Raw genomic sequence first — 25,637 nt, forward strand, 5'->3', positions numbered from 1 at the left:
AGGTTTCTCAGTGTGAGAAGATGTTGATCTAAAATAACAAAATATAAAACAAATCATGGAATTTAGTTTAATTAAAAAAAGATATTCCATACTTATACATATTTGGGTCGGAAAACAATCGACCTATTTGGTCGTATTAGTTGGAGGACTTGTTGATGGCTTTTCACTTTAAAATGTATCATGAACATAGCTATTACATACTATAAACAATTAGCTACATTTCAAGTTGAAGGATAATTTAAGAATTCATTGTGCATACCAAGACTTGGGACCTGTAGAGGAATCTCATGTGTCTCCTCGACCCCTGGGGACTCCAGAGAGCTGGAAGGTTTAACTGCATAAACAAAGTACGATGATATAGGAAACATTATTGAAGACCAACGACATTAAAACTTAATGAAACACTAGAACTAGATGATATTGTACAGACCAGATCGATTCTTATTCCAATGTTGGGGTAGAATGTTCCCATCCAGGTCCCTCTTCCTCCAGGAAATATTTGATCCTTGCGTTATTTTCTTTGGTTTCTTCGGTTTCTTTGGTTTCTTTGGTATATTAATATATAAAATAGATTAGATATTTCCCTTAATTGTTGCACACACATCTTTGTAATGTGTGTGTCTTTTATCATTTGAGTAAATGTTATAATACATCTTTGGATAATGTTGTACTTGCCTTATTTGCCAACTCATCTGCGAGGGCTTTCCCTGCCTCTAGCCATTCATTCAGTTACTTGGATGCCATTTTTAAGTGAGGGTAAAAAGGACAACAACAAACAAAGGATGAACTGACATACAGGGAGGGAGAAAAACAAAACAAAAGACAAGAAAACGAGAGGTGTGAAAGAGAGTAGGAAGAAGAATATGGCTCTGAAAAGAACCGTTGATTTTTTTTTGATAATAGGCAACTTCAAATAATTCAATTGATGGATGACCTGACAAATAACAAACAGATGAACTCAGATTAGTTGTGCTACCATGTATTTTAATTGTTGCTTCATAAATAAACATTTGTCGAAATAAAACTACAGGCACCAATGTCAATCAAGTCCCAGGTAAATCAGTAATTACAGGGAAATATATTTCTCTTTTTAACTAGATGTGATGGCTTCACAAAACTTAAGTTGAATTAGCGAATGTTTAAAGTAGTAAAACTACTATGACCTGATGATATTAAAGTGTTGAACTTACCTTAACTATCATTAATGCAACATGTTAGGTGACATTTAGAAGAACAAAAGTGTGTGCATTATGAAAAGCGCCATGTAAATGTTTATTATTATTATTATTATTATTAAAATGCCATTTCCTTTCGCATTGTTTAAGGTCATATCATCTCCTGGTCTGGCTGAATATACATACTTTTGTCATTGTTATGTTTTATGTCACGTGCTACAAAGGGTTTTGTTTTTAGGCAAGATTTCAGCTCCTTTTGTGCGAAGGAGAAAACTCTCCCTCCAACTTGTTGTTGAAGAACCTTCTTATATTGCAATACATATCCGTTAGCGCATCTATACCTAAGCTAAGTGCTAACCTTTACAGCCATGCTATTGCTAACAACAAGCATTCACATATAGCCTACTGCCTATGCCACGGGCCAGCCCTAAAACGTAAAACTGAAATATCGTGGTTAAACATGATTTGTAGAAAAACGACAGGATTAATTAAAAGCGTAAACAAATCAAATGAAATACAGAAATCAGATTTACCACTTGTACAGCTGTGACGCTCTTCTTCTTCTTCTTCTTCTTCTTCTTCTTCTTCTTCTTCTTCTTCTTCTTCTTCTTCTTCTTCCACCCGTCGCACTTTTATTGATGCCCAAGGTTAAAGTTCACGGGATTACGATCCGCCAGGAGTTGCTCAATTTAAAACATGACAATAGGTCGTAATAAACTGCTGCTATAAATGAATAGACGGGAGCATGTTGTTTCTTACACGACCACTAGAGGTGCTACACTTTAAAACGTGGCTATGGGTCGTATTTGGGTCGGAAAACAATCGACCTATTTGGTCGTTTTTTGTAGGAGGACAGACTGTAGTATTTACATGGAGATAAGCCCCTTAAAAACCATGAATTAATAAAGCATTAATTCTGTGTGTACTCCTGTCATTCAAACAAGATGCTGGAGAGGGGGCGGGCCGTATCTCCATGTAAATCCTATCGGAATCGGATCGATCAGGCTAATTAACCTGTAGCTGCTCCGTCCACGCTCACAACAACGTCATACAGACATAAATAAAGCAGCGACTGTATTTGCCATGACATATACAGTCTGTGTTTTGTATATGTTTAACTTTTGTCCAGTTTCTGAACAGATATGAGGAGCTGTGAGCTCTGAGTGTGTGCTAACAGCTAACGGCTGATGTGTTGGGCCAATCACGCAGTGTCATTTCTTGACTGGCAGCAAAAACAACCAATCACAGCAGTGCTTCTACTGTATGGCTGGCTCTGTCCAATCACAAACAAGAAGTGTTCTCCCTAAGGAATACCCTTTCCGTCCAATGTGAAATGCTGTGGTGTTTTCTGAAATGCTGTGGCGTTTAGTGAAATGCTGTGGCGTTTTCTGAAATGCTGTTGTGTTTTGTGAAATGCTGTGGCGTTTTGTGAAATGCTGCGGCGTTTTCTGAAATGCTGCGGCGTTTTCTGAAATGCTGTGGTGTCTTGCACTTCAGGGCCACCGTACAATAAAGGTAAAATGACACCAGAAATACAAAACAATGTAGTCCCACTGCCAGTAGTTCTAAACCTGGTTTACAACAGTGACCTTACTGACATCCTTACTGTGTAATAAACTGCTGTGCTGCAGGGGAGATTGGGCCATAAACCCATAATGAATTCACACTTTTTCTGCCTAGCTTGCAAAATACTCTACTCCTACGATTCACAGATCATTTACCTGAAGAAGATCCGAGGCAATGGGCCCATCGTAGAATGATTGTGCTGTTTAATACATTTAGTTTGTTAAGCCAAAGTGTTTCTCACAGCCGTTGTTGCTCCCGTATCCGTCACCAGTGAACGTTTCAGGCGAGGTTGTTATTGTGTTGAATGACGGTTGTCTGTCGCCTAAGTGCAGTTGTAGTCTAATGGTGGGTTCTGGCCCCTGCTGTGGAAAAATATATGGCTCAGTGTTCCTTACAGCTGGCCTCAGGTGAAGGAGAAAGTTTAAAACACACACACACACACACACACACACACACACACACACACACACACACACACACACACACACACACACACACACACACACACACACACACACACACACACACACACACACACACACACACAGAGAAGTGAGCAGATACTGATCTCACCTTCTTTTCAACACATCAAAGATATACGCCCGTATCTAATGTAGTGATAACACAGCCTGTTCCATTTTATAATAACCACAAGAAATAGGTCACTGTGGCGTTTCTATTAACAATGAAGACATTTCAATATCATGTCATATTTCAAAATCATTAATAAACTACTATAGACTTGTATTGTCATCATATTGTCGAGGCTTTGGTTAAGGATAAGGCTAAATGAAACTTCCACTTCACTGAAATGAAACTTGTAAATTCGCAGAACTCTTTCCACAGTCTCCTATCAGTCTCTTGGCTGCTACAAATCAAACTCGTTTCAATGAATGCCCACCGACTACTTGCCCCCTCCCTCCCCGAACACTGGGTGACGCTGTTTTACGCACTTGATTCCAAATCAAATCTTGTATGAGGTGGAAGTTTTTCCTCTTTCCACGTTCAGTAATCTGACACCCAAAAGACTCCGAGCAGAGGGATGGACCCTTAACTCGACTGGAAGCACGGAAGGAAGGAACACTTATCCAACGAGGGCAAACGAGAGGGACCGAGCAGAAGCGAAACGCTGTGCGCAGAAAACAACCCCGTGGCTGCGGCAGCTGAGGAGAGCCTGCGCGTCTCCAAAACAACTGGCCGTCCGACTCAAATGCTCTCTAAGCGACAAGTTTCACTTTCCACATGCGGATGGGTGACTTTTCACGGCACTTTGTGAGGAGGAGATGATGAAGAATTTCAGCAGCAGTTCCCTTAACAGCAACAACAACCAGACTCCCAACCACGTTAGAGAGCGAAACAACATAAAGTACAGCTTACTCTCTGCCCTACCGCTGCGATTTTCCTTGCGAGGTTATGGTTTCTGCATGGCTACGCTGTTCCTCTTCTGTTTTGCCTCTCTGTTTTACCAGCTGAACGGAGGACCCCCTAAAATCCTGCTGGACATCCGACAGTATCTCGGTAAGAACTTTTCATTTTCCTCTGCTGGCTTAAGCGCGTCATCAAAGATAGTTTTTTGAATAGAAGTTGCACTGAAAGTCTACACGTCCTGCTTCGGTTAGATCTTTAAATCAAAGTTGATCCAAAAAGAAAAGAGGTTTATCAACGTTTGAATCTCACGCTGGCTTTTGGGAAAAAGTCTCTTTTGTGAATGCAACCGGAGGCTAAGTGTCCCAGCGACCCCATTTACCTCAAAGTTAATTTATTTTCATCATTCATAACCCTTAAACCACCAAAGTTGCTCCAAGCGAACCTAATTTAGACGCATTCAACTAAATGCGGAAATAATTATATTTGAATGCTGTCTCTGTTTTTAAAATGTAATATCCCTCCGTTCTTTAAAAGTCCACTAATTCACACTAAAAACCGAAAGGAATGCACTTCTCTTTGCAACATTTGGATATCAGTTCTGACTTGTCCGAGGTAGATTGGGATCTATTATGGTAACAAGAATTTAGCAACTGTAAAGATTCATACTGTATGTGGATTATGACTGACACCTCTTCTTGTACAGCCAGCTGATGCGCTCCAGCCACACGGCGCTCATTACTGGCACCGGTGGACCAAGCGCAACAGTTTTCTAAAGGCTAAATGTATGCTGGTGTTTTAGTAGAGGAGAACATGCTATGACTTGGACCTGATTGATAAGATAATTGATACAGTAAAGGGAATGTGGAGTTGTCTGTTCTGATATGAAGTTGCCAACTGTTTTCATATCAAATACATTTCAAATAACTACCCTGAAGGGAACACTTGAGATCACACACAATGATATTTCCCTAGATATGACTTGGCACTTATATTACTATCATTATGCTTTACCAAGTGATAACAAGAAGAAACGATAAGACATATGACAGCTCTGTTCTGATGTCAGGCTGGATTAGATATAACAATTTTTTTTTTTAAAGTGTGCGTGCAGGTGTGTGTGTGTGTGTGTGTGTGTGTGTGTGTGTGTGTGTGTGTGTGTGTGTGTGTGTGTGTGTGTGTGTGTGTGTGTGTGTGTGTGTGTGTGCTTCAGTGGCTGATACACTTCTTATCGACATGTCTGTCTGTCACTGCTACAACTTGGGATGCAGCTGGGACATGGGTTTGTGTGTTGAAAGGAGTTTGTGTTCCTACCTATTTCTCGCAGAGTGCTTGAGGCTTTATGACGTGATAAACATCTGGAACAGAATAAGAGTCACTCACCAAGTCAGCCACTAATCCCGTGGGTCAGATTGGTTTCCTGTGGACACACACACGCTTGCACAGAGCAGCTGTCAGAAAATCATTGTGATTTGGTCAAGTGTTGCAAAACAAACACATACATTTGCCATGTAGAATTTAAAGTACCGGAACAATGTTTTTTAAAATAATGTGCTGAACAAATTGAAAGCCAGTTTTAAAGCTTTATTTTAATTTAAAAATGCAGCGTTAGTGCCCGTGCAGACTCTATACACACTGAAGCATATAGTCACTCCAAAGAATCATTGCAGCCCTGAATGTGATTTAGATGTTGCAGCAGTCAATACAATACATTATTAATGTGCAATAATTTCCAAAAGCCACTGTAATGGGCACAGTCTGACTGTTGTAATGTATCTTACACTTATTCCCTCACTAAGAAGCACTCTGCTTCTAAGAATGCTCTGCAACCTAAAGGTACACACACACACACACACACACACACACACACACACACACACACACACACACACACACACACACACACACACACACACACACACACACACACACACACACACACACACACACACACACACACACACACACACACACACACACACACACACACACACACACACACACACACACACACACAACAGGGTTTCCCACACATAGACTATACTTGGGCGGGCCGCCCAGGTATATTAACGGCCGCCCAAGTATATTTCGCGACCCATTTAGGTTTTTGTTTTTTTAATAATTTTTTTTTATATAATATTTTTTTGTATTCGTCTGTGACCACGACGCCATCTGCGATCGATTAACTTGTGGACAATGATCCCCTGCTCACTTGCACTGATCTCGCCTCCTTCTGGCCTGCCTCACACAGGGTGACTGGCTGTCCACATGATGTGGCCTGCCAACATGGCCATTGTCATACAGATCATAAATCAAAACCCTTGATTGGTCTCTGTGTCATTCAAGCTCGGGATAACCTCAGCTCAGGTGAGGTAAAGGACTCTCTGAGTGTTTAGTAGTTAACTTAGTCTAAGTTCTCAGTGGGTCTCAAACGGTGTGGTCACCAGTTATGTAAACACATATTAAGGTGAAAAAAGGCAAGATACACTTTTAAAACTTGTTGAGAGAAAACTAGTCTTTGCTGCTGCCTCAAAGAGAAGTAGGGAGGATAGGAGGGAGACAGGAGAGGCTGATTCAGGAGCACAGACACACTCACAACTATAAATGAACCAAAAATAAATTAATAAACAAGTTTCAGTGTTTTTTTCATATTGGAAATGGTATGTTATTGGTTATGGCCATGATTTTAGGATTATTGAAATGTATACAGTTCTGTTTAATATAGGTGTTTCCATAGATCTAGTCTCATGTTCCCCTCAAAATGCACCAGATTGATGCATTTAACTCTAAAATAAAATCTTACCGGGGGGGGGGGGGGGGGGGGCATGCCCCTGGACCCCCATAGAGGATTTGAGGTCGACCCCCACTAAAAATCACATGGATAGGTTCCTAAATACATTTATAAATACATTTATTTTTTTAAATAGTAACCCATTTCCATATGTTCATGTGTGGGTAGTAGATTTAAACTATAGGGCTATCATTATGGGCCCTGCCTGTACCTGTTCGCTCTGCCATCGCGTGAAGGGTCTGCTAACAAGCGACCAACAGAAAGGTTAATCTTGTTGCACGTCACCTCACCCCCCCCCCCCCCGCTACCACCACTACCGCTATTTGGGATATGTGAGAAACAGATCTGTGGGAAACACTGGCAGTTAATGGACCAGCACCAGAGGTGTTCCCATACACACAGGCGTTGGAGCTGAAATCCCAGAAGGATGAAGTGCTCTGACAAACAGTGCCATCTTTGCGCAAAATGATTATAGAGGAATGAAAAGTCAATAAATAAACATGTTGTTAAAACTTTTTTTTACCTGCCACCACCCGCCCAAGTATATTTCAGATCTGTGGGAAACACTGCACACACACACACACACAAGTTATAAGTTGAATCTCAAACCCCTTATCATACAGGATAAAGCAAAAATATGTACTATTAGCACAACCAGACCAGAAAACAGATGCAGACAAATCTAGTAATTCAGCATGTAGGCCATGAGAGCAGCGAGCCCCTCTATTAAAAGATGAATGAGTGGGCCCACCTGCATGACGTGATCTTGACTGGAGCACAGAGACCCTAAGGGCCTGAGCCTGTCTCACACACTGACTCCTCTATTGACCTCAGGGGGGGGGGGGGTACTTATGTAACTGTGACACAAACACACTGTAGCACCTCCGTCAGGGTCATGGTGAGTAATCTTCTTTGCTCATTACGATGATGGGGCGAGGAGAAAGTGCTTTGTTCCACAATCTGAAGACTGCTAGTGGATAGATGACACGTTAAAGTGATTAATAAGTCGTATTTTCTTTATGTATGATCATTTTTTAAATGGGATTTATATGACTTTTGAGGTAAAACTTGTTGTGTTGTTGTCAGAGAAGTAATTTATGTTGTACGGGAGAAGAGAAGTAGAGGGAACTTTAGATCCATAGGCTTCAGATGTAGTCTTGGGTAGAACATCAAGACATCTGGTAGAAAGGAAGGAAGGTGGAGAGCTTCCTGTGCAGAATATTCTTATGTTTTGAACTGGTTTGAAGGAAAGTTATTTTGGCATAGAAATGAATGTTCCACAGGTTTTTTCTCTGTCACCCTTACCCCCATCAATTACAGAGTCTCTCTTCCAGTCTTCAATCTACTTTTTCTGTCCAGTCATGGATGGGACAGAGTAACAGGTTGTGAAAAAAGGGAACTGAAAACTCCAGCCCACAAACTGGAATTGGAAACTGGAACTAACGAGAAAAAGACAGGAAATTAATGTATGCCTTTTGATAACTGCTTGTGTGTGACGGGGAATCTAACTGCAAGTTTTGAGCATCTATACTTGTGTTACTTTTGACTGCACTGTGCCAAGATGAATGTGAAGGTTCCTGGTGGTGTAAGTTAATGTGGCCGTGGGTGTGTACGGGAAAGAGAATAGTTCATTTTGTGTGAGTGTGTGTGCGTGTGAATTTTGCATGTGTGTGTTTCAGTCCAACGCTCTTTAGAGGGGAACAGACTCTGTTTTGTTTGGGCCAGCGGGGAGGTTGGTGTTTGAGCGTGTCACTCAGCGTTTAACTGCAGAAACTCAAACGTGGGTCCCGGGTCAATTGCCTGTCATGGACTCTCTCACACTTTCTTAATCTCCTTTCACTATTACCTTTACCAATCCAGCAGCCTTGCCAAAAACCATATGAGTGATGTGTCTGTCTTGCAATATTGTGTGTGACTTTATGTGGGAACCCAAATCACACCTGACTGTGTAGCAGATTCTCGAGAAGCTCCAAGTTCTGTTTTTGAAGTGGATAATTATTTCTACCACTGTTGGCCACCCTGACTGTGACTAAGTGATTAGTAGTCATTTCTGGACTCTGTATATGGTCTCAATTGGCCCCAGTTTGATTAAAATGCAACATATTTAGAGTGAAATATGAAAGGATTTAGCAAAGACTCGCCCATTCCAGAGTTTGAAGCCATGGAGCCAGCTTTAGCTGTCTTCAATATTGCACGTCATCCTCTTGTAGCTCTTCAGAGCCAAGAGAGCCAAACAGTCGAAGGATCATTCTCTGTTCTCTTAAATCTCCTAGTTATTGAGATGGATCTTTCTGGTTTAGTCAGGATATAGGGTGCCGAAACCCTCCATGTGAACACATGTAATGTACTTTCGAGGACTCTTAAGGACACAGGCCTTGCTCTGTGTTTGTACGGTTCATGATCCTCCCTACATGATTCATTAACACGTTAAAAACCATAAAATACTCACACAAATGAATTGAACTTCCAGTAGGACTCAGATGAGGGTGTTGCACTTTTCTTTTCCTTATACATGTGATGTTTTGGTGTTGTTTTTTGTTGTTTTGTTTCTTTCCATTAACCGTCAAGTGGGAAATAAGTATTTTTTTGTGTTTCTCTTAGTATCCTAAGATACTGATATGCTTGGCTGTGAAAAAAAAAAAATTATTATGAAGGGCAGACCATCTATTTGTATTTATTTAGTTTTTTTTATAAAGGGGCAGGTCATATAAGATTGTATTCTTCTCCCTGCTCCTTTTCGCTCAATGGTGTTTTAGTCATGTTTTGTTGGCAATTATTGTACATTTGATTTTGCGTACCATGAGCGGGACAAATAAAAATGAAATGAAATGAAACTTGTCAGTAACTGTCCAGGGAAGTGTTGAGGATTAGACAGGTATGTCAGTTTCTGTTTAATTAACAGTAATGCTGGCCAGTAAATGAATGAAAACCAACTATGAATTAAAATAAAGTATAGTGGTATAATGGTGATTGACCATTGGGTATGAGTCGTGATTTTAAATAAACTTTACACTCAGAAGAAAGTGTGGGGACTGCACTGTAACTTTTATCCATGTATTTTTCCTTTTAATGTTTATTTTATTAGCTTTTCTTTTTCAATGCTTAATGTCTTTCATTTTTTGTAAAGCACTTTGAATTGCCTTGCGTTGAAAAGTGCTATATAAATAAACTTGCCTTGCCTTGCCTTGGGGAGTAATACAGAGAGGGAACGTGAAAGGTTGCCTGCTGTGAGCTTGATGTGGACAATGCAAAGTGCTTCAGTGATGCTGTACACTTTGCTAATTACAAGTTCTGATTGGATAGACACTGACATGTTTGAGTTTAAACTCTTCCAAACTGCTAGACACGCTGGAGGGACCATTCATTCAGACAAGCTTGAATATATAATCAAAAGCCAAAGTTCTGAAATATGTTACATTGAACCATGTGTGTAGAATACAGTATATTTGATGTGCTATTGCGACCACATGTTATGCTCATTCAATAACAACGTTCATCAATATCTTCATAAAGCAAATACTATTGCCTTGAAGTAATGAAAAAGCATTAAGCAACTTGAAGGAAAAATGAAAGATAAATATCCTCTCATCACATTGTGGTAGATAAAATATCTCCTTTCTTAGATCATAACTCACTTGTTTTTTTAAGAGAGTGACACACAAACTTCACTTAAGCAAAACCGCTTTGTTGAGCGAGGCTAACATTGAAGTGTGATTTTTGGAGCAACCTCGCCACTCCATTCACACCAGAACGCCCGCTTCCTGTTGGAGGATATTAAAACTGAGGTCTTTATTTCATCCGGTCATATTCTGTTCTTCAAAGTGACACATTTAGTGAAACAGACTCTTGGTTCAAAGTGACAGAGTTCAGGCAATTTACAAAAGTGTCAAACAAATTAAAAACCAGGCAAGTGTTGGTCAAGCTGTCATTCCAGATTTTAAAAATGATGTACAGGGTTGCCAGGTAGACTAGGCAGACTGTGGGCTCAAGTTGGTCATGTGGAGAAATACTTGAAATGCCTATTTATTCCCTCAATCCTATTATTTTAGTTTTTTGAAAGAGCAATATTTGAGCAGAGCTGGCAAACCGAAGCAAAAACATGCATAAATTGAATACTTAAGACTGCTGCTCTAAGGTAATGTCACGTTTAAGGGGTGAAGATGGAATAATATTTTGCATCCACCCAACACCTCCATCTGAAGAGGCTCATTAGGAGTTGAAGGCAGTACAACTTCCTCCCTCCTCCTACGATGTGTTAGTCCTCATGGAAGTGTCGAGCAAAACTAAGCATTGCCTCCGAAAAAACAAAACAACTCCTAACTAACGTCACATCCAGCCTAAATGCCAAAACAATCAGAGGGCTCGTAATACAAGCAGCCCCCCTGTGAGCAGAGGCTAGCTATGCTCTGTTTATTTACCTGCTTTCTAATGCCAGCTTGTTAATTGGGTTTAGAGGTCAATAAAGAAACCAAAGAAACACAGACATTAATTCCAAGATTTAAAACAAAACAAAAAAATTAAATCAATATTTCATTATTGTTCTAAGCACTTGGTTCTGCATGCTGTGAACAGATTAGCTTATGTCATTTTGCATTAGTTAAAAAAATTGATGATCTGTTGCTTTCTTTATTTTTCTCCGTTATGAAAATGATATGAAATCATTTTGGAAAAAGCGCTTCATGTTCACCACGTTATTACATAATAGAAGCAATTAGCATTACCAATTACCATCTCCATGCCTGAGAGGCTGCTATTACTCTCTCCATTGAGACGGGCAAATGCTAAAACAACACAGGGTAATTATCCTCCATTAGTGCATTTGTTTTCACCACACGAAATGAGAGCAGATGGGGGAAAAAATTGCCAATGTACCAACGCTGTTCAACTGCAACTGTTCTTCAAGGCTTGCTGAGCAATAAATGTTATAACCCAGGAGGAATCTCAGATACATTTGTGGTTTTTGATTAAACTTGTGTGCTGTACCATTGCATGAATACCACCAAGGACATTGAAGAAACAATTTAATTAAAACATTGATAGTGTTCATAAAGCCAAGCTCACTTTCCCCCCCAGTATCCAGTCTTATATTTAACTGAGAGATTTGGAAGTGGTATTGGCCGTCTAATCTAACTCTGAAAAGAAGTGCCTTTACCAAAATATTGTACTATGCCTTTAATGGTCTGAGGAGGATATCAATATTCTCAACTTTTGGCAAGAAAATGAGTAAGTGTGGTCCCAAAATGATGAACTATTATGAACTAAGGTTTTATATCCCGACCTAATGTAAAAGTGAGGTATGATGTTCCACGCAGCTTAAAGCGTGAGTCTATTAATTTTAGCCTTTCGTACTCTTTATAGCCAAGTTATAAATCGGCTCAGAAGGGGGTTGTTTTTAGGAACTTTTGCTGGTTTTAGGGGTTGCCAAGACACTGATGATGACTGGTTGTGGTGACTTTTATGTTGTGTCCTGTGGTGGTGCGTGAGCGGGTGGGTCGCTCGGGGCCCACAGCCACTGGGTGGTACTCTGGCTGATGCTTGTGAGAGGGCGTCTTCATATATCCCATGATTTAAAAGATCAGTGCCAGGATAAATAGAGGTCCTGTGAGAAATGAGGTGTCAGCTTACAACATGTAAACTGAATGGCCTGCTCTAATCAGCACCGCCCCGTTCGTCCAGAAGTAAGGAGACCTCTAATCTGAATGGAGGTCCTTTTATGTGAGAATTAGAAGCAGAATAATTGCTTTGTGAGCAATGTTGGTTTTCGTAAAAGCTTTGCCCTTTCTCATATCTGTGTGCCCTGGTGTTGTTAGCCTATTTGGGAAGTTTCTTTGTTTACTCTGGCGAGTGTTTGAAGCTCTTCACATTCCTCTGTTTATTGCCACTGAACACCCCACATGTTGAGCTCTTGTTTCCGTTACACTGGCCGCATATACACTTGTCACCACACAGCAGGTCTGTGTGGTCACTGAAGTCAAGCAATTATTTTCCAATTTGATCACACAACTGGAGTCTGACTTTTTCAGGCCATGGTGGCAAACAGACAGCCTGAAGCCAAGTAATTGGTTGTTATGGGACTTGTTAAGGAGAAACATGCTGCAGTGCCCGGTGGCTAGCGGCATACCTTGTTCAAGGAACTCTGCCAATCTTTGTTCTGAGTGAGTTTACCACAGCTCTGTCTGCTAGCCTCATTTCATAGCAATGAAAAAAGTATACAGGGGTTTAAAATAGCAGCTTTAAACATATAGCGGGCAGATAGAGCGGTAATGCCCAACCCAGGTTGTTAAAACCACTGTGTGCTGGTTTGGGGAATTGTGTTGCCCTGCACTTCAAAGTTTGATATAGCCCATTCCTGTTTTGGCTTCATTTGAGTACTGTAGATTGAGAAAGACAGATTTTTTGCTGCCTGCTAGAAATTCAATATATATGCAAAATGACAACTTGGTAAAGCAACTACAATATGTCCCATGGGCCATGGCTATGTTTATGTGAAAAGGGTTACTTGTATGAACCCAAACAGTATTAGTTGACTGTGCAAGTAAACCATTGATTCTTCTGTCTTTATTAATGTAATTTAATAAATAGCTCTGCCGTTGCTTTCCCTTCTGTAAGTAAACAGCTCGCAGACTTACTGAACGTTATTTTGCCCGACACCAGGACTGAGGCCTCAGGGCAAAGTCAGGTGTGGGGTTTTTCAAAGACATCAGAAGTAACCTTTGTGTGAGACTACACATAATTACAGATTATCATTTTTTACAGCCTTAAACTTTTTGATTATGGGGGTCTTTCATCTGCTCTGCAATTACCTGTTCGCTCCAAAAATGTTGGACATAAATTCTGCAAGACAATGAAAGTATATGTGATTTTGCTTATTTGTGTGAGAGCACATTCATGTATACATATTTAGATACCTTTAGATAAAACACAACATTACTCAGATGAAGGGAAGACCAAGATACTCAAAGACTCTTTCAGCTGCTTTAAATAGTCCATTCTTTCATTTCTAATTTGCTTTTCGCAATAAATTACTATAACGTTATTTTATTGTAACGCAACTTTTTCTTTGTTTAGTCTAAAAGCTGGTCTGTGTTTTACACTCCATCTTTAGTGATTTTACAGGCAACACTCTCTTTACACAAACCACAAAGAATGCATTTATTTTTCTTCAGAGAAAGATAGTTTTTACAGAGCCACTCCACATATCTTAAAGCCAAAATAAATAAAGAGTAAAGCTGCAAAAATGTCTTCTGACCACTCCCACCCACTCTTACAAACAAAGCTGTATGCAGCAGGTCTTTAGCTCTGCTGGTCATTCAGAAAGTCAGCCTGCAGTATAACTGTACGTCAGTCTGTTGTGTCGGCTTTAAGGTCACTTAAAATGATCCCTTAAGGTGTTGACAACCTTTAAGTGTAATGTGTTCACACTGACAGGCTTTGTATGTGACTCTGTACGTTTATAGTCAAATTAAATGTAGATAAATGTCAGTTTTCTTACTTTTTCTTCTCATTTACCAACTTTAAACTGAGGCAATTCTTGTTCTTTCGGGTTTTGCACTGCACTCGACACAAAAAAAATTTGAATACTTTTTCAATCATGACTCCTTGTGAACAACCAGAGGAGTTCTACAGTAACTGTCCTTGGAGAATATGGATATTTTATTGCTCTAGAGCTGCTTGTCTCGGCTTGGACAGATTAATGTACTGATGGCAAAATGAAGGGGTGGACGCTCTGAGAACGGCCTGAAAAGCATATTTGAAATGTTCAGATGGAATGTGGTCGTCTCCCGTGGAAAGCAAACCTCACTTGAGCCAAATGTCACACTTATGTCTCAAAATGTGCTCTCCTCCTCTGAAACCCATCTTTGTCTCCCTCGTTCTCTCATAGCAGCCCCTCTTTCTTTTTTCTTACACACTTTTCTTTCATCAACTGTCTATCATATATAGACAGAAGTGCAAAATGCAGCTGACAGCACAGCATACCCTCTCCATAAAACTGAGGGTTGGTGCTAAAATCCACATCTTGACTTCAACTGTCACACCTATGATCTTCAATATCCAGATATTTTTTTCTTTGTGTTTACCCTCCAAACATTAGATCCCTTGTCTGTTAAAGCCGCAACTGAGACATAGTGTAGCGCTGCAGGTCTAAGCTGTAACCATGTACAAATGTTCTGGTCTGTTGGAGTAGCCACATTTTCCAGATGTTCAGAATGGAAATCTTCAGTGAAAGCAACACCATCCATGTTAACAAAGTCCTTAGACACACAAACACTCAGCTTCCAAGAAGTTTTTATTTTTCCCTTCCGGTTAAACTGAGGTTGACTCCTTTATTCTCGGCAGGGCATTGGTTAAGCACAAGAGTCAGCGGGCGTGGTGATTGGTCGTAATTACATGATTGGAGAATGATGGGTTGCATTTGACTAGTGTGTTTGGAAGAGAGAGTGACAGACTGAAATGGAAGTGTTTTCCCTTTAGTTACTTTGTGACCAAGCACAGAGGTTCAGGAATGTAAGCCTCCACAGTAAAGCTAGTTTCTCCTTTAACAAGAGTTCAAAGGTCATGTTAGGACCTCAGATCAACCCAACTTGAGGTTAAATGGGAAACTCTGTAGTTCAGGTCTGAGTCTTAAAACCACAGTGTCGCTACGCCCCTTGAAAAGCCATCAGTTGTCTGGCCTGGTTCACTGGCCCAGATCCTGGTTGTGTAGTGTTTCCACTGGCCTGGCCCGGAGAAACTTGCCTGCTTCTTGGCCCCCCGTCCCGTCCCTTTCCTGCGGCACCAGTCTGGCTTGGACTGGGCTGACATTGTGCCAGTTGGACCTTCCTGTTCTGTAAATCCATCAGTATTCTGGCCCAAATCTGTTCTAATTCTTTACCACAAAAATTCTCTTTTGACACGCTCTCTTACACAGTTTACCCAGCCTACCTTTTCTTCCTTTTTTTAATTCCTATATTCTCTTTTTCCACTTTCACCCTGGCTTCTCTATTCTACCCTTCTGGCAGACTGCAAAAAAACTTGGAAGGAGAATTATTTCCTGGAGAGCAAATGCAGCCTCTTTTTTTGCACTACACACACACACACACACACACACACACGCACGCACGCACGCACGCACGCACGCACGCACACACACACACACCACTGAGATCATTGGCTGTGTGGTATTGCCAGCTGGAGCGTTTGTGTCTCTAATCACTACATGCAGTTGCATTAAATCCTAAACCCCTAGATTTCAAAACCACTGTCTCTCAGAGCTCCCCTGTATCTTCCTCCAACCATTAGCGTGACCATTCATGTCCATGTGTAAACAGTTTACACATCTTTTATCTGTGAGAGAGAGTTTGCTGGTGTGTAAACAAGCATCCCCTTGTCAGTGATGCCAAGTGTGCACAATCTTATATTTGTTTATGAATGTACAACTGCTTTTCGGAAAAAAATTCAGTTTGCTGATTTCAGTCCATTAAGACATAAATATGATGATGCCTATACGTACTTGACAGATTGATATAATGTTCCCTGGAAAATGTTGCTGTCTGAGGGGAAAATAGCACTTTTGTGTATGTCTGTTTGTAAATATAGCTTAAGGGAAAATATAGTTAAAGAAGTCTGTTTATTTTAAATGTTTTCCACAGTCTCTCCAAAAACGAAATCTAGGTCTCTCTAGCGCAGCTTACCATATCTATCTTTCATGTGCAAGTGTGTTTCCTGTATGTTTTTTCCCAGGTTGTTGTGCTTCGTCTCATAACAGGTTGTTTTGCTTCATGTCTCAAGCATGTACCTTAGTGTCAACTTGTCCATAATTAGCCGCTCTGTTTCAACGAGTTGTTTCTGAAGGAGTGAAGCGAACCGCTGACCACAAGCTAGCGTAGCCTAGCCCACATTGCTAAATTAAAGAGAGCTCGATCTTCAAGGCCACGCTTAGCTGGAGCCTGGAGCCTGCACTCACAGCTGGCACCCCAGTGCAGTTAGTGACAAGTAAACATACAAAACATTCAGAAAAAAGTCAGCACATGTAGTTTGTTACTGCTGTTTTGATGCACCCTTTTGGATTTCTATCTCTGGAGTTTCCTGGTGGTGTTGCTCAATAAAAGGAATCCAGCGCTGAAGTTATGCCAGTAAACTACAATGACCACAATTCATTGCCCGTATATTTAAGCAGCATGTGGACATGATGAAAGGAGGTCATTGTGAATTTGTTGTTTTCTCCACAAAACACAACTAAAGATCACATATAGATACCCAATGGTGACATTAGTATTCAGATCCAAATAGTATTTCAATGTTTCCCGGGTTAGCATCAAGAAGACGGCATGTGAACCTGTTTTGTTTTTTTCCTGTCTCATGAACTTTTGTCAGTATATACTATAGTGACAGTTTAAGCAAATATTAAGTTATAAGTTATTTTTATAAAAGTTACCAACTGAGCCTTCAAGTTAAATAAGGAGATGTTCTCATAGTAGGCTACATTACTGTATTAGTAAACCTGTGCATCAATACCCTTATTCATTAATGCTGAGGCACAGATTGCTCACTAACATATGTTAATATAGACTTTAGCGTACAAGTTGTAGCCTGTCTATTTATAAGAGTAAAGGATCCCAGTGGTCCAAATAAAGGGGTTGAAGGACCAGCAGAAACTCGGCCCATGTGGGTTATCCTCCCCACAAAATGCTGCGTCGCTCCACTGAGATGCAAAGCCACATCGCTCAAACCAAGCTTTCCAGGAGTGTATGTGTTCTGGTTGACGTCTGTGCCTTGAAATTATTTTTAGGGAAACAGGTGGGAGAGCAGACCGTCCTCCACCGCAATGTTTCCTCATTAACCTGATTAATACTTTTTGGCTCCCTTTATCTCTTCTCTCCCTTGTTGTCCTTATCTCTTCCTTTTCCTTAATCACTTTTACAATGTCATCTCCCGGACCATAGTCTTACCGAGTGGGACAGATTCCTCCTTGTATATTTATAGGCCGAGCTAAAAGCAACATGACACATTGATTACAGGCCTGTGCAGACTGTCTACGTTTGTAACCAGGAGCATATGGGCCAGAGGAATACGAATACATGAGAAGTGCTTTTCTGTGGTTTTGTTCTTGTGTCTCATGAATTATAGTGACTCACATATATTGAGATTTCAAATGTAACTTGGATCCAGCTCTTGCTAAACCAATACAGTAAAAATTAGGTGTGAGTGCCGAACCGTTTTCTTCTGAAATGTTTTTTTAGTTTTCTGATCCCATGCCATCTCAATATTCAGCACGATGTTAACTTTTCACACCTTCTTTTCATAAAAAGGTGTGAAAAGTAGACCAATACCAGCCAAGGACCATGAATTAATGCTCACCATTGAAAGGCAGACTGCCAAAATCCGATTGAGAGTTAATATCATCCCCACCCTCAAATGACAATGATCTGACCGTCAGATGGTGTTTATGAATGAAAGCTAGTTATAGTTTGCCGCAGCTCTCTCTGTGAGCTAGTGTTTGGTCTGATTTTGAAGCAGTGCCCATGTTTCCAAGAGGCCAGTCAAGGGTGAGAGAGTTTCCCTCACCTTAACACTGCAGAGCTCTACCAGCCCAGTATTAGCATGAATCAACAGTGTTGGCGTGCAGATGCTGTGTTTGTTTGCCTCTGCCTTGCGTTGCATGTGTACAGTAGCTATATGTGTGTGTGAGGGAGTGTGTGGCTCAGCAGGGTGTCTGCTGGGGGAGTACAGCACAGGGTTTCAGTGTGCTGCCCCTAGCCAAGATGTGATATACTGTAACGTATCACAGCGGAGGGAGATTTAGCACCTTCAACCCGCCCTAACAACAGAAGGAGAGAAGAAATAAAGCGACCCTCAGTTGGTACTATAGGAAACCCTCTCTATAAAGAAAGTTAAGTTCCTAATGACCCATTATAGGTGTAAATGTATTCATTGCTTCTCCTTTAGAAATGATGGTTTGGGTTGCGGTGCCAGAGGATGAGAGGGCAAAAATAAAATGTAGTCATACTTATAAGCTCATTGTGCGTTTCTTATTAGAAACAAACTCATCAGAAGAGAACAATGTTCTCATTAGTAACGTTATTGACCAGTCTCTTTATCATTGCCAGGTAGCTGTAATACTTGAAGGCTTAATAGTCCACTGTTTCAATCGGTTATCATATTTGTCTAGGGGGGGCTAATAGGGGCTATTTGAGGAGGCAACAGGGTCCAACTAGCTCTCTCCTGGCGGCTGGTAGTGGCAGCGGCATCTGTGCGGAGATGCTGTTATAGATGATGGGAAATTAAGCCATTAGAAGCACAGAGGTAATTAACTAGCTAAATGAATTGACATATCATATCATTGTTATGAACTATACACAACCATCGGCCTCCTTGTTTGCTCCCGACCCTTAACCCTGGGTAAAACAGGAATAGAGCCACATTTCACAGAGACACAATGTCTGCGAAGATGACGTTTCATCATGTGTACAATCCCTCTAGATCAAGCCTCCTCTTATGGAAGAGTCTTAAAATACTCTAAATCTGAATGTCCTGGCCTTTTCCAATGACTCCCACAAACATTGACTTGTTTTTCACAAAGAAATACTATGGTGATAAAAATAGTAAGCACACAACTTCCGCTGTTTCTCCAGAGGGATCATAGTTCATGCTTCTCTACACTGTTACATCCCACAGTCAATATGAATCAGCTGACCTAAGACTAATGTGAGGTGTATGTGTGTTGCCTTATTATATCATATATCGTGTTGTGAAACACGATATATGATATAATAACACTTAACGTGCTGCTTTTTGAGGTTTTCCCATGTCTCTTATGCACACTGGGCATTAACCTATAAGTTCTTATTTAATTCTAACAAAACTTTTTAAATCAATCACTTCAAACTTTACATTTCATATGGTCTAAAAGCAAATCCATTTCCTCTTGAGGTTATTCGGATGTGATTATTTTTGTTGCAGTGGTCACTCCAGCTGACTTCAGATTGAGCTGTAGAATGTGATTCATGATGATGTTGGATGGATTTAAAAATGCCCTGATTGTTAGTGCAGTATTCAGCCTGTTGTTTCAAAGGCTTTATCTATAAATACTTTGTTGTTCTTGGAAGTGAGAGCTAACATCTGTTGTTTATTTCTCCGTTGTTGTCTTTTGTTCTCTTTTTGGCCACTGTGGTTCTGTGTGAAGTGCCAAACGACTCTCACTGCATTAGCACCAAACTGTTCAAACATTTCCATTCTGTTTTGTTTGTTCGCTTCTGTAGAATAAAACATTTTATTTCAATGTTAAAAAAATCTGTTCTGTCAGGATAGTGTGTAGTAAAGATAAGACATGTGTTTTTCATTATGCAGCATGTTACATTGTGCCTCAACTGTTATTACAAAGTTTGTTAAAGTGCTCTCCTTCTTCACTGGGGAAGTGCAACGTCACAAACATGTGCTCAACACATGGCAAATGCACTTTATTTAGCACCTGATGATGGTAGGGAAAAGATTACGTGTTAGAAAGTTTCAGGAAGCAGTGCGGTGATGTCATGGGGTACAAGGTGGTCTGCTGCAGACGCACATCCTGTGGCTTCTGGTAACGGCACTGTAAAATGTCCTTGCACACTGTAACACACACACACACACACACACACACACACACACACACACACACACACACACACACACACACACACACACACACACACACACACACACACACACACACACACACACATAAACACACATTTCTCAGTTTTTTCCCAGACAATGTAGATGCAGACAAATGTTAAAACTACACATATAATTTACTCCTACATTCAATCACTCACATATTGACAAAACACTGAGCACAAAACAAGGGAGGGGCAGCGTCCCGGTCCGGCAGCGGTTTAACCCAGCACTGACCAGCCCTGCAGACCAGTTTGGGTCAAATGAGTATTTATGTAACAGATGATGGAGGCACAGAGGCTCTGCCACCATCCGCTGTGTAATTAGACCAGGTTTGGGGTTTCGCACACTCTTGTTATACATTGTACACATGCAAAGTACCGAGTGTGCATGTGCGTACATATATTTAAAATGCTTTTCTGAGTATAAATAATTGCAGAAACACACAAACAAAGTCTTAGCAGCTACACTGCTGTTTATGGAAAATAGTTGAAAACAGGTGGAGAGAAAGAGTAATGGCTTGGATGTGTTTTTTGTGGTAATTACCAAATAATAACTATTTCCCAAATATTATTAAAATGATGATTTATTAGGGGGATTGAAGTAAAGCATTTTTCTCATTTAAATAAATCAGCTATTGAACATGTGTGGAAAACTTCCTGGCATGCTCGCAAGATGAAGCTAGTGTTCTGATTTCCTATCAGAAGTGAGAAGAAACATTTTTGATTGTACGATGGCCCTGAGAGCTCAAAACATTGCACACTCAGATACAAATGTTTGCTTTTGCATAATAACATATTGCAGCATTGCTTTTCTTGATAAAAAAATACATCGTTTTTTAAATCTTTTTGAAATGAATGCTCTTGCTAAACCAATACAGTAACAATTAGGTGTGAGTGCAGTATCGTTTTGTTACGAATGTGTTTGTGTGTGTTCTGATCCCATGCCATCTCAATATTCAGCACAATGTTCGTTTTTCACATGTTCTTTTCATAAAAAGGTGTGAAAAGTAGTAGGTAGTCTCGGCCCATGAATGAATGCTCACCATTGAAAGGTAGACTGTCAAAACGCATTGAGAGTTAATATCATCCCCACCCTTAAATGACAATGACGGTCAGACGTTGTTTATGAATGAAAGCTAGTTATAGTTTGCTGGTTAGATAGATAGATAGATAGATAGATAGATAGATAGATAGATAGATAGATAGATAGATAGATAGATAGATAGATAGATAGATAGATAGATAGATAGATAGATACTTTATTGATCCCAATTTGGGAAATGTTTGCGTTACAGCAGCATAAAAAACACAAGATTAAGACACAAGAAATAAACTGTCCAAAATATTTCAGAAATAAAAATAAAATAGCATTAAAAATGTTAGAAGTTAAAGAAATACAAATTTCCAGTAAGAAATATAATGCAGGATATTATAGTGCAAGAATGGATTATTCAATATTAAATAGAATATGAATGTAAAATGTGCAGTGGGAGTTTAAGTCAAGCGTTAAGAGAAGCTGTGGAGCAGAGAGTTCTCTGCCAGCCAGAGGTGATTTGTTATAGAGAGTTATTGCACAGGGCAGGAATGGTTTCCTGTATCGGTCCTTGTGACAGCGGAGCTGCAGCAGTCTGATGGAGAAGGAGCTCCGCTGTCTGTCCAGCTGCAGGTGGAGAGGGAGGGGGTTATCCATGATGGACAACAGCCTGTTCAGTGTCTCTCCACCACAGCTTCAAAGGGGTCCAGCTTGATGCCGATGACAGACCCAGCATTCCTGATCAGTTTATTGATCCTTCTGGTGTCACCGGCTCTGATGCTGCCCCCCCCCCCCCCCCCAGCAGACCGCAGCAAAGAAGAAAAGAAGAGAGCACTGGCCACAACAGACTGGTAGAAGATCTCCAGCATCTTGCTGCACACATGGAAGGATCTCAGCTTCCTCAGAAAATAGAGTCTGCTCATCCCCTTCTTGTACACAGCGTCAGTGTTGATCCTCCAGTTCAGTCTGTTATCTAAGTGCACTCCCAGGTATTTGTAATCCTCCACAACAGCCATATCCTCTCCCAGAATGCGCTGGGGCTGTGGAAGACGTCCTGCGTTGTTCCTGTCCCTAAAAAGACCAGCACCGCCGTAGTGATGGCCTTGCTCGTGTTCTGATTTCTGAGAGCTCAAAACATTGCTCATTCAGATACAAATGTTTACTTTTGCATAATAACATGTGGCAGCATTTATTTTCTTGATAAAAAACACTTTCTGTCAAGTGGGATTTTAATCATTTTAATAATATCCATCCTTTGCCTTGTTCACATATCTTTAATATTTACTGATAGTGTCTGACCTTTAGGAGTCGCTACTGTATATCTGGAATGATTTGTCCTTGTGCTGAAATCACACCTCTCTGTCTCAAACAGAGGAGAGTAACAGTCCAGTAAAGGTCTATTGTTGGGGCCCGAGAGTAAGGGAGCACGCGTCAGTGGACCAGTCACACATTGTGTCGAGCTCTCACTTTTTACCCTTGTGGATATATTTGTTTTATGAGATGATCTCAGTTTTGACAAGGCTACCCAGAAAGTTATACAACTGCTCAGATTTTTTTACTTTTAGTCTCGTTTTCCATTCCATCATTTCATCACTTGTTTGTCTACTTACCGTTACAGAAAATACACTTTTATGACAAAACAGAGACTAGTCCTCAGAGATAACCGCAGTAGAGCAGTCCTACTTAACACTTTCTCTGAGATATAAGGGACAAATATGAAATAAATAAGGGATTAAGTAAACAATAGTTTTAAATCAACACCAATTTCAAGTGTAATTTTGTAGTCATGCAGCTCTCAAGCCGTAATGCAGATTACTGCTGCCCTTTATCTCTCACAAATATTCATTTTTGCTCTTGAGGTGCCTCTCTTCACCTCCTTTCTGTCCCTCACTCCAGTGTGAGACGTAGCAGCACACAGGCTCTCTTTATGCAGTGTGTTTGTTCTGCAGGGCACCGTGCGGCTCTGCCGTACTGAGCAGAAGAAGATAACCACTGCTGCTGATCTTACATTTGCGACGGATCAGAATAAATATTTCCTCTGTTTGTGCATGTTTCACTCACACATGGTTGACACGTATACGCACATGGACACTCACATTGTTGTTATTCAAGTTCCGTCAAACAATATACAGAGGAATGCATGCATCTCCTGTCATCGTCCATAATGCAAGGGTCTTTCTCACAGCTGGTTCAGCCCCTGGGCCAGCACTTCCTGTGAGGAAGCAATACAATCCCATCACACTCCATAGGCAGTATACTGCTCAGTAATTACAGCCAATAATTATCAATTTGTGTTTTGTGTGAGCTCCTAATTTTCATTACCTTTCACAAATAATCCCATTAGATATCAAATAGACAGAGGTTAAGGCTGAACTGGAAAACATACTGTATTTATTTGAGTGCTTTTATGTGTGCCAGTGCGTGTAGTGTATTTACGGCACTGTATCTACATCTGTTTGTGTCTGGTGGAATCATTATGTGTTCTCTGTTGAAGGCATTTCAGGCCATGGAGTGAGCTCTGGCAGCAAGCAATTCATCTTCTCCTGCTTACCTCTGCAGAGAGCTCACAAACTGATTGGATAACAATTTGTTCCTGTTTCCTTCTCGCTGTCTCTCACTCTTCCCCTCTGACCCTCCGCCCTGACTTTCTTTTTTTTCATTTCTTTTCATTTCCTCGCCGGAGCAGCTGCTTTTCCTGAATATTCTGTCACATGACCAACCCAGAGGAATTCTGGTAGTGTGTAGTAATTCACCAGCTCTTTCAGATCCCCCCTTCATATGGTACTTTTGTCTTCCCTCTTCCCTCCATTGCCCCAATCTGCCTCTTTTCTCTTTTACGTACAGAACTTTGTGCACTTCCCCACAGAGGGTCCCACAGGGGGCAGGAGAGCAGGTGATTTACATTGCACACCACAATCCTTCTCCATGTGTGCATTTATGCCACAAGAAGACAGAGGAAATAACTTATTAAAGGAATCGTTTGGGGCATTCCCTTTGTTACCAAGAGTTTGTTGTTTTTATGCTAAATAAGAACCTACAGCCAGCAGCAATTTAGCTTAGCTTAGCATAAAGACAGGATACAAGGGGGAACTGCTAAAGTTTCCTGCTATGTGTACCAGTACATCTAATAAGTTATCCTCAGAGGTGCTGTTTGCTGATTTGTTTTACCTTTGGACACAGCCATTTGCCTTTGTTAGTCTGTATAATGAGCTTAGCTAACTGCCTCCTGGCTACACCTTAGTATTTATCATACTGATATGAGAATGTTATCAATGTTAACTCATGTTACTCTCAAAGAGAGTGCCCTGTGAGTTCTGATTCCAAATTGTGTAGCCTATCCACTCTCCTAACATGTGTATGTGGCTGTCTTTAAGACTTGTGTTTAAATGGACTTGGCTGTGTATTTAAAGCATACTGCTCTGTGAAACTGTGATAGAGCAGAATGCAGGACTTTCATATTCCAGGCTCTCTCAGTGGCTACATGCACATCCAAGCATGAAACCTTAAGCAAGCAGATAGCTGTCGCTCAGTGTGAAATCACACACAGTGGGTGAAAGCCGCCATCCTTTATAGAAGCCGTGTGGAACATTTAAACATATAAATCAATGATTCTTGGCATGTAACAGCAGAAGTTGCTCACTCTTAGTTTTCATAATGGCTGCCTTTTAGTTTTTCACAGTGGAGGCAGAAAAAGAACCATTGATGGCTCACAACATGACAGGCCAGCAAAAATACAAAAATACATGTTAAGATTTGGTTCACCGAGACTCTGAAATGTCTGGTTTGGATGTAATTGTGCAGCTAGTGGTGATGAGTGCGCACCCATCTTTTTGTGTTTTCCTATATCTATGTTTAAGATGCCTCATAAGTGAGTCAGCAGCATCACCACAGAACCCTAAAACCAGGGTGTAGATCATTTACAGTTCCCAAAACTGGCTGATGTTTTCAGTCGACATTGTCATGATGAAAGCAATTTTAATAGCATATTGTAATCCTTTTTTGTCTTTCCAATTCCTTTATCCCTGTTCTTGCTAATTGCTTCCAGTTGTATCTATTTGGGGGAAATATTACTAGTG

The 25,637-nt window shown here is 40.6% G+C and overlaps 1 protein-coding gene across 1 annotated transcript in view; it reads left to right on the top strand.

The window, feature by feature from the left end:
- The first annotated feature begins 3,786 nt into the window (after positions 1 to 3,786).
- Positions 3,787 to 25,637, top strand: part of usta (uronyl 2-sulfotransferase a) — a 58,686-nt gene continuing 36,835 nt past the window's right edge. The window contains exon 1 of the mRNA XM_034076400.2: positions 3,787 to 4,259. Coding sequence (XP_033932291.1) covers positions 4,025 to 4,259 — 235 coding nt within the window. The 5' untranslated portion in view covers positions 3,787 to 4,024. The remainder of the gene's footprint in view (positions 4,260 to 25,637) is intronic.

Source organism: Pseudochaenichthys georgianus, chromosome 24 (genome assembly GCF_902827115.2).
Source record: "Pseudochaenichthys georgianus chromosome 24, fPseGeo1.2, whole genome shotgun sequence".
Taxonomy (NCBI): Eukaryota; Metazoa; Chordata; class Actinopteri; order Perciformes; family Channichthyidae; genus Pseudochaenichthys; species Pseudochaenichthys georgianus.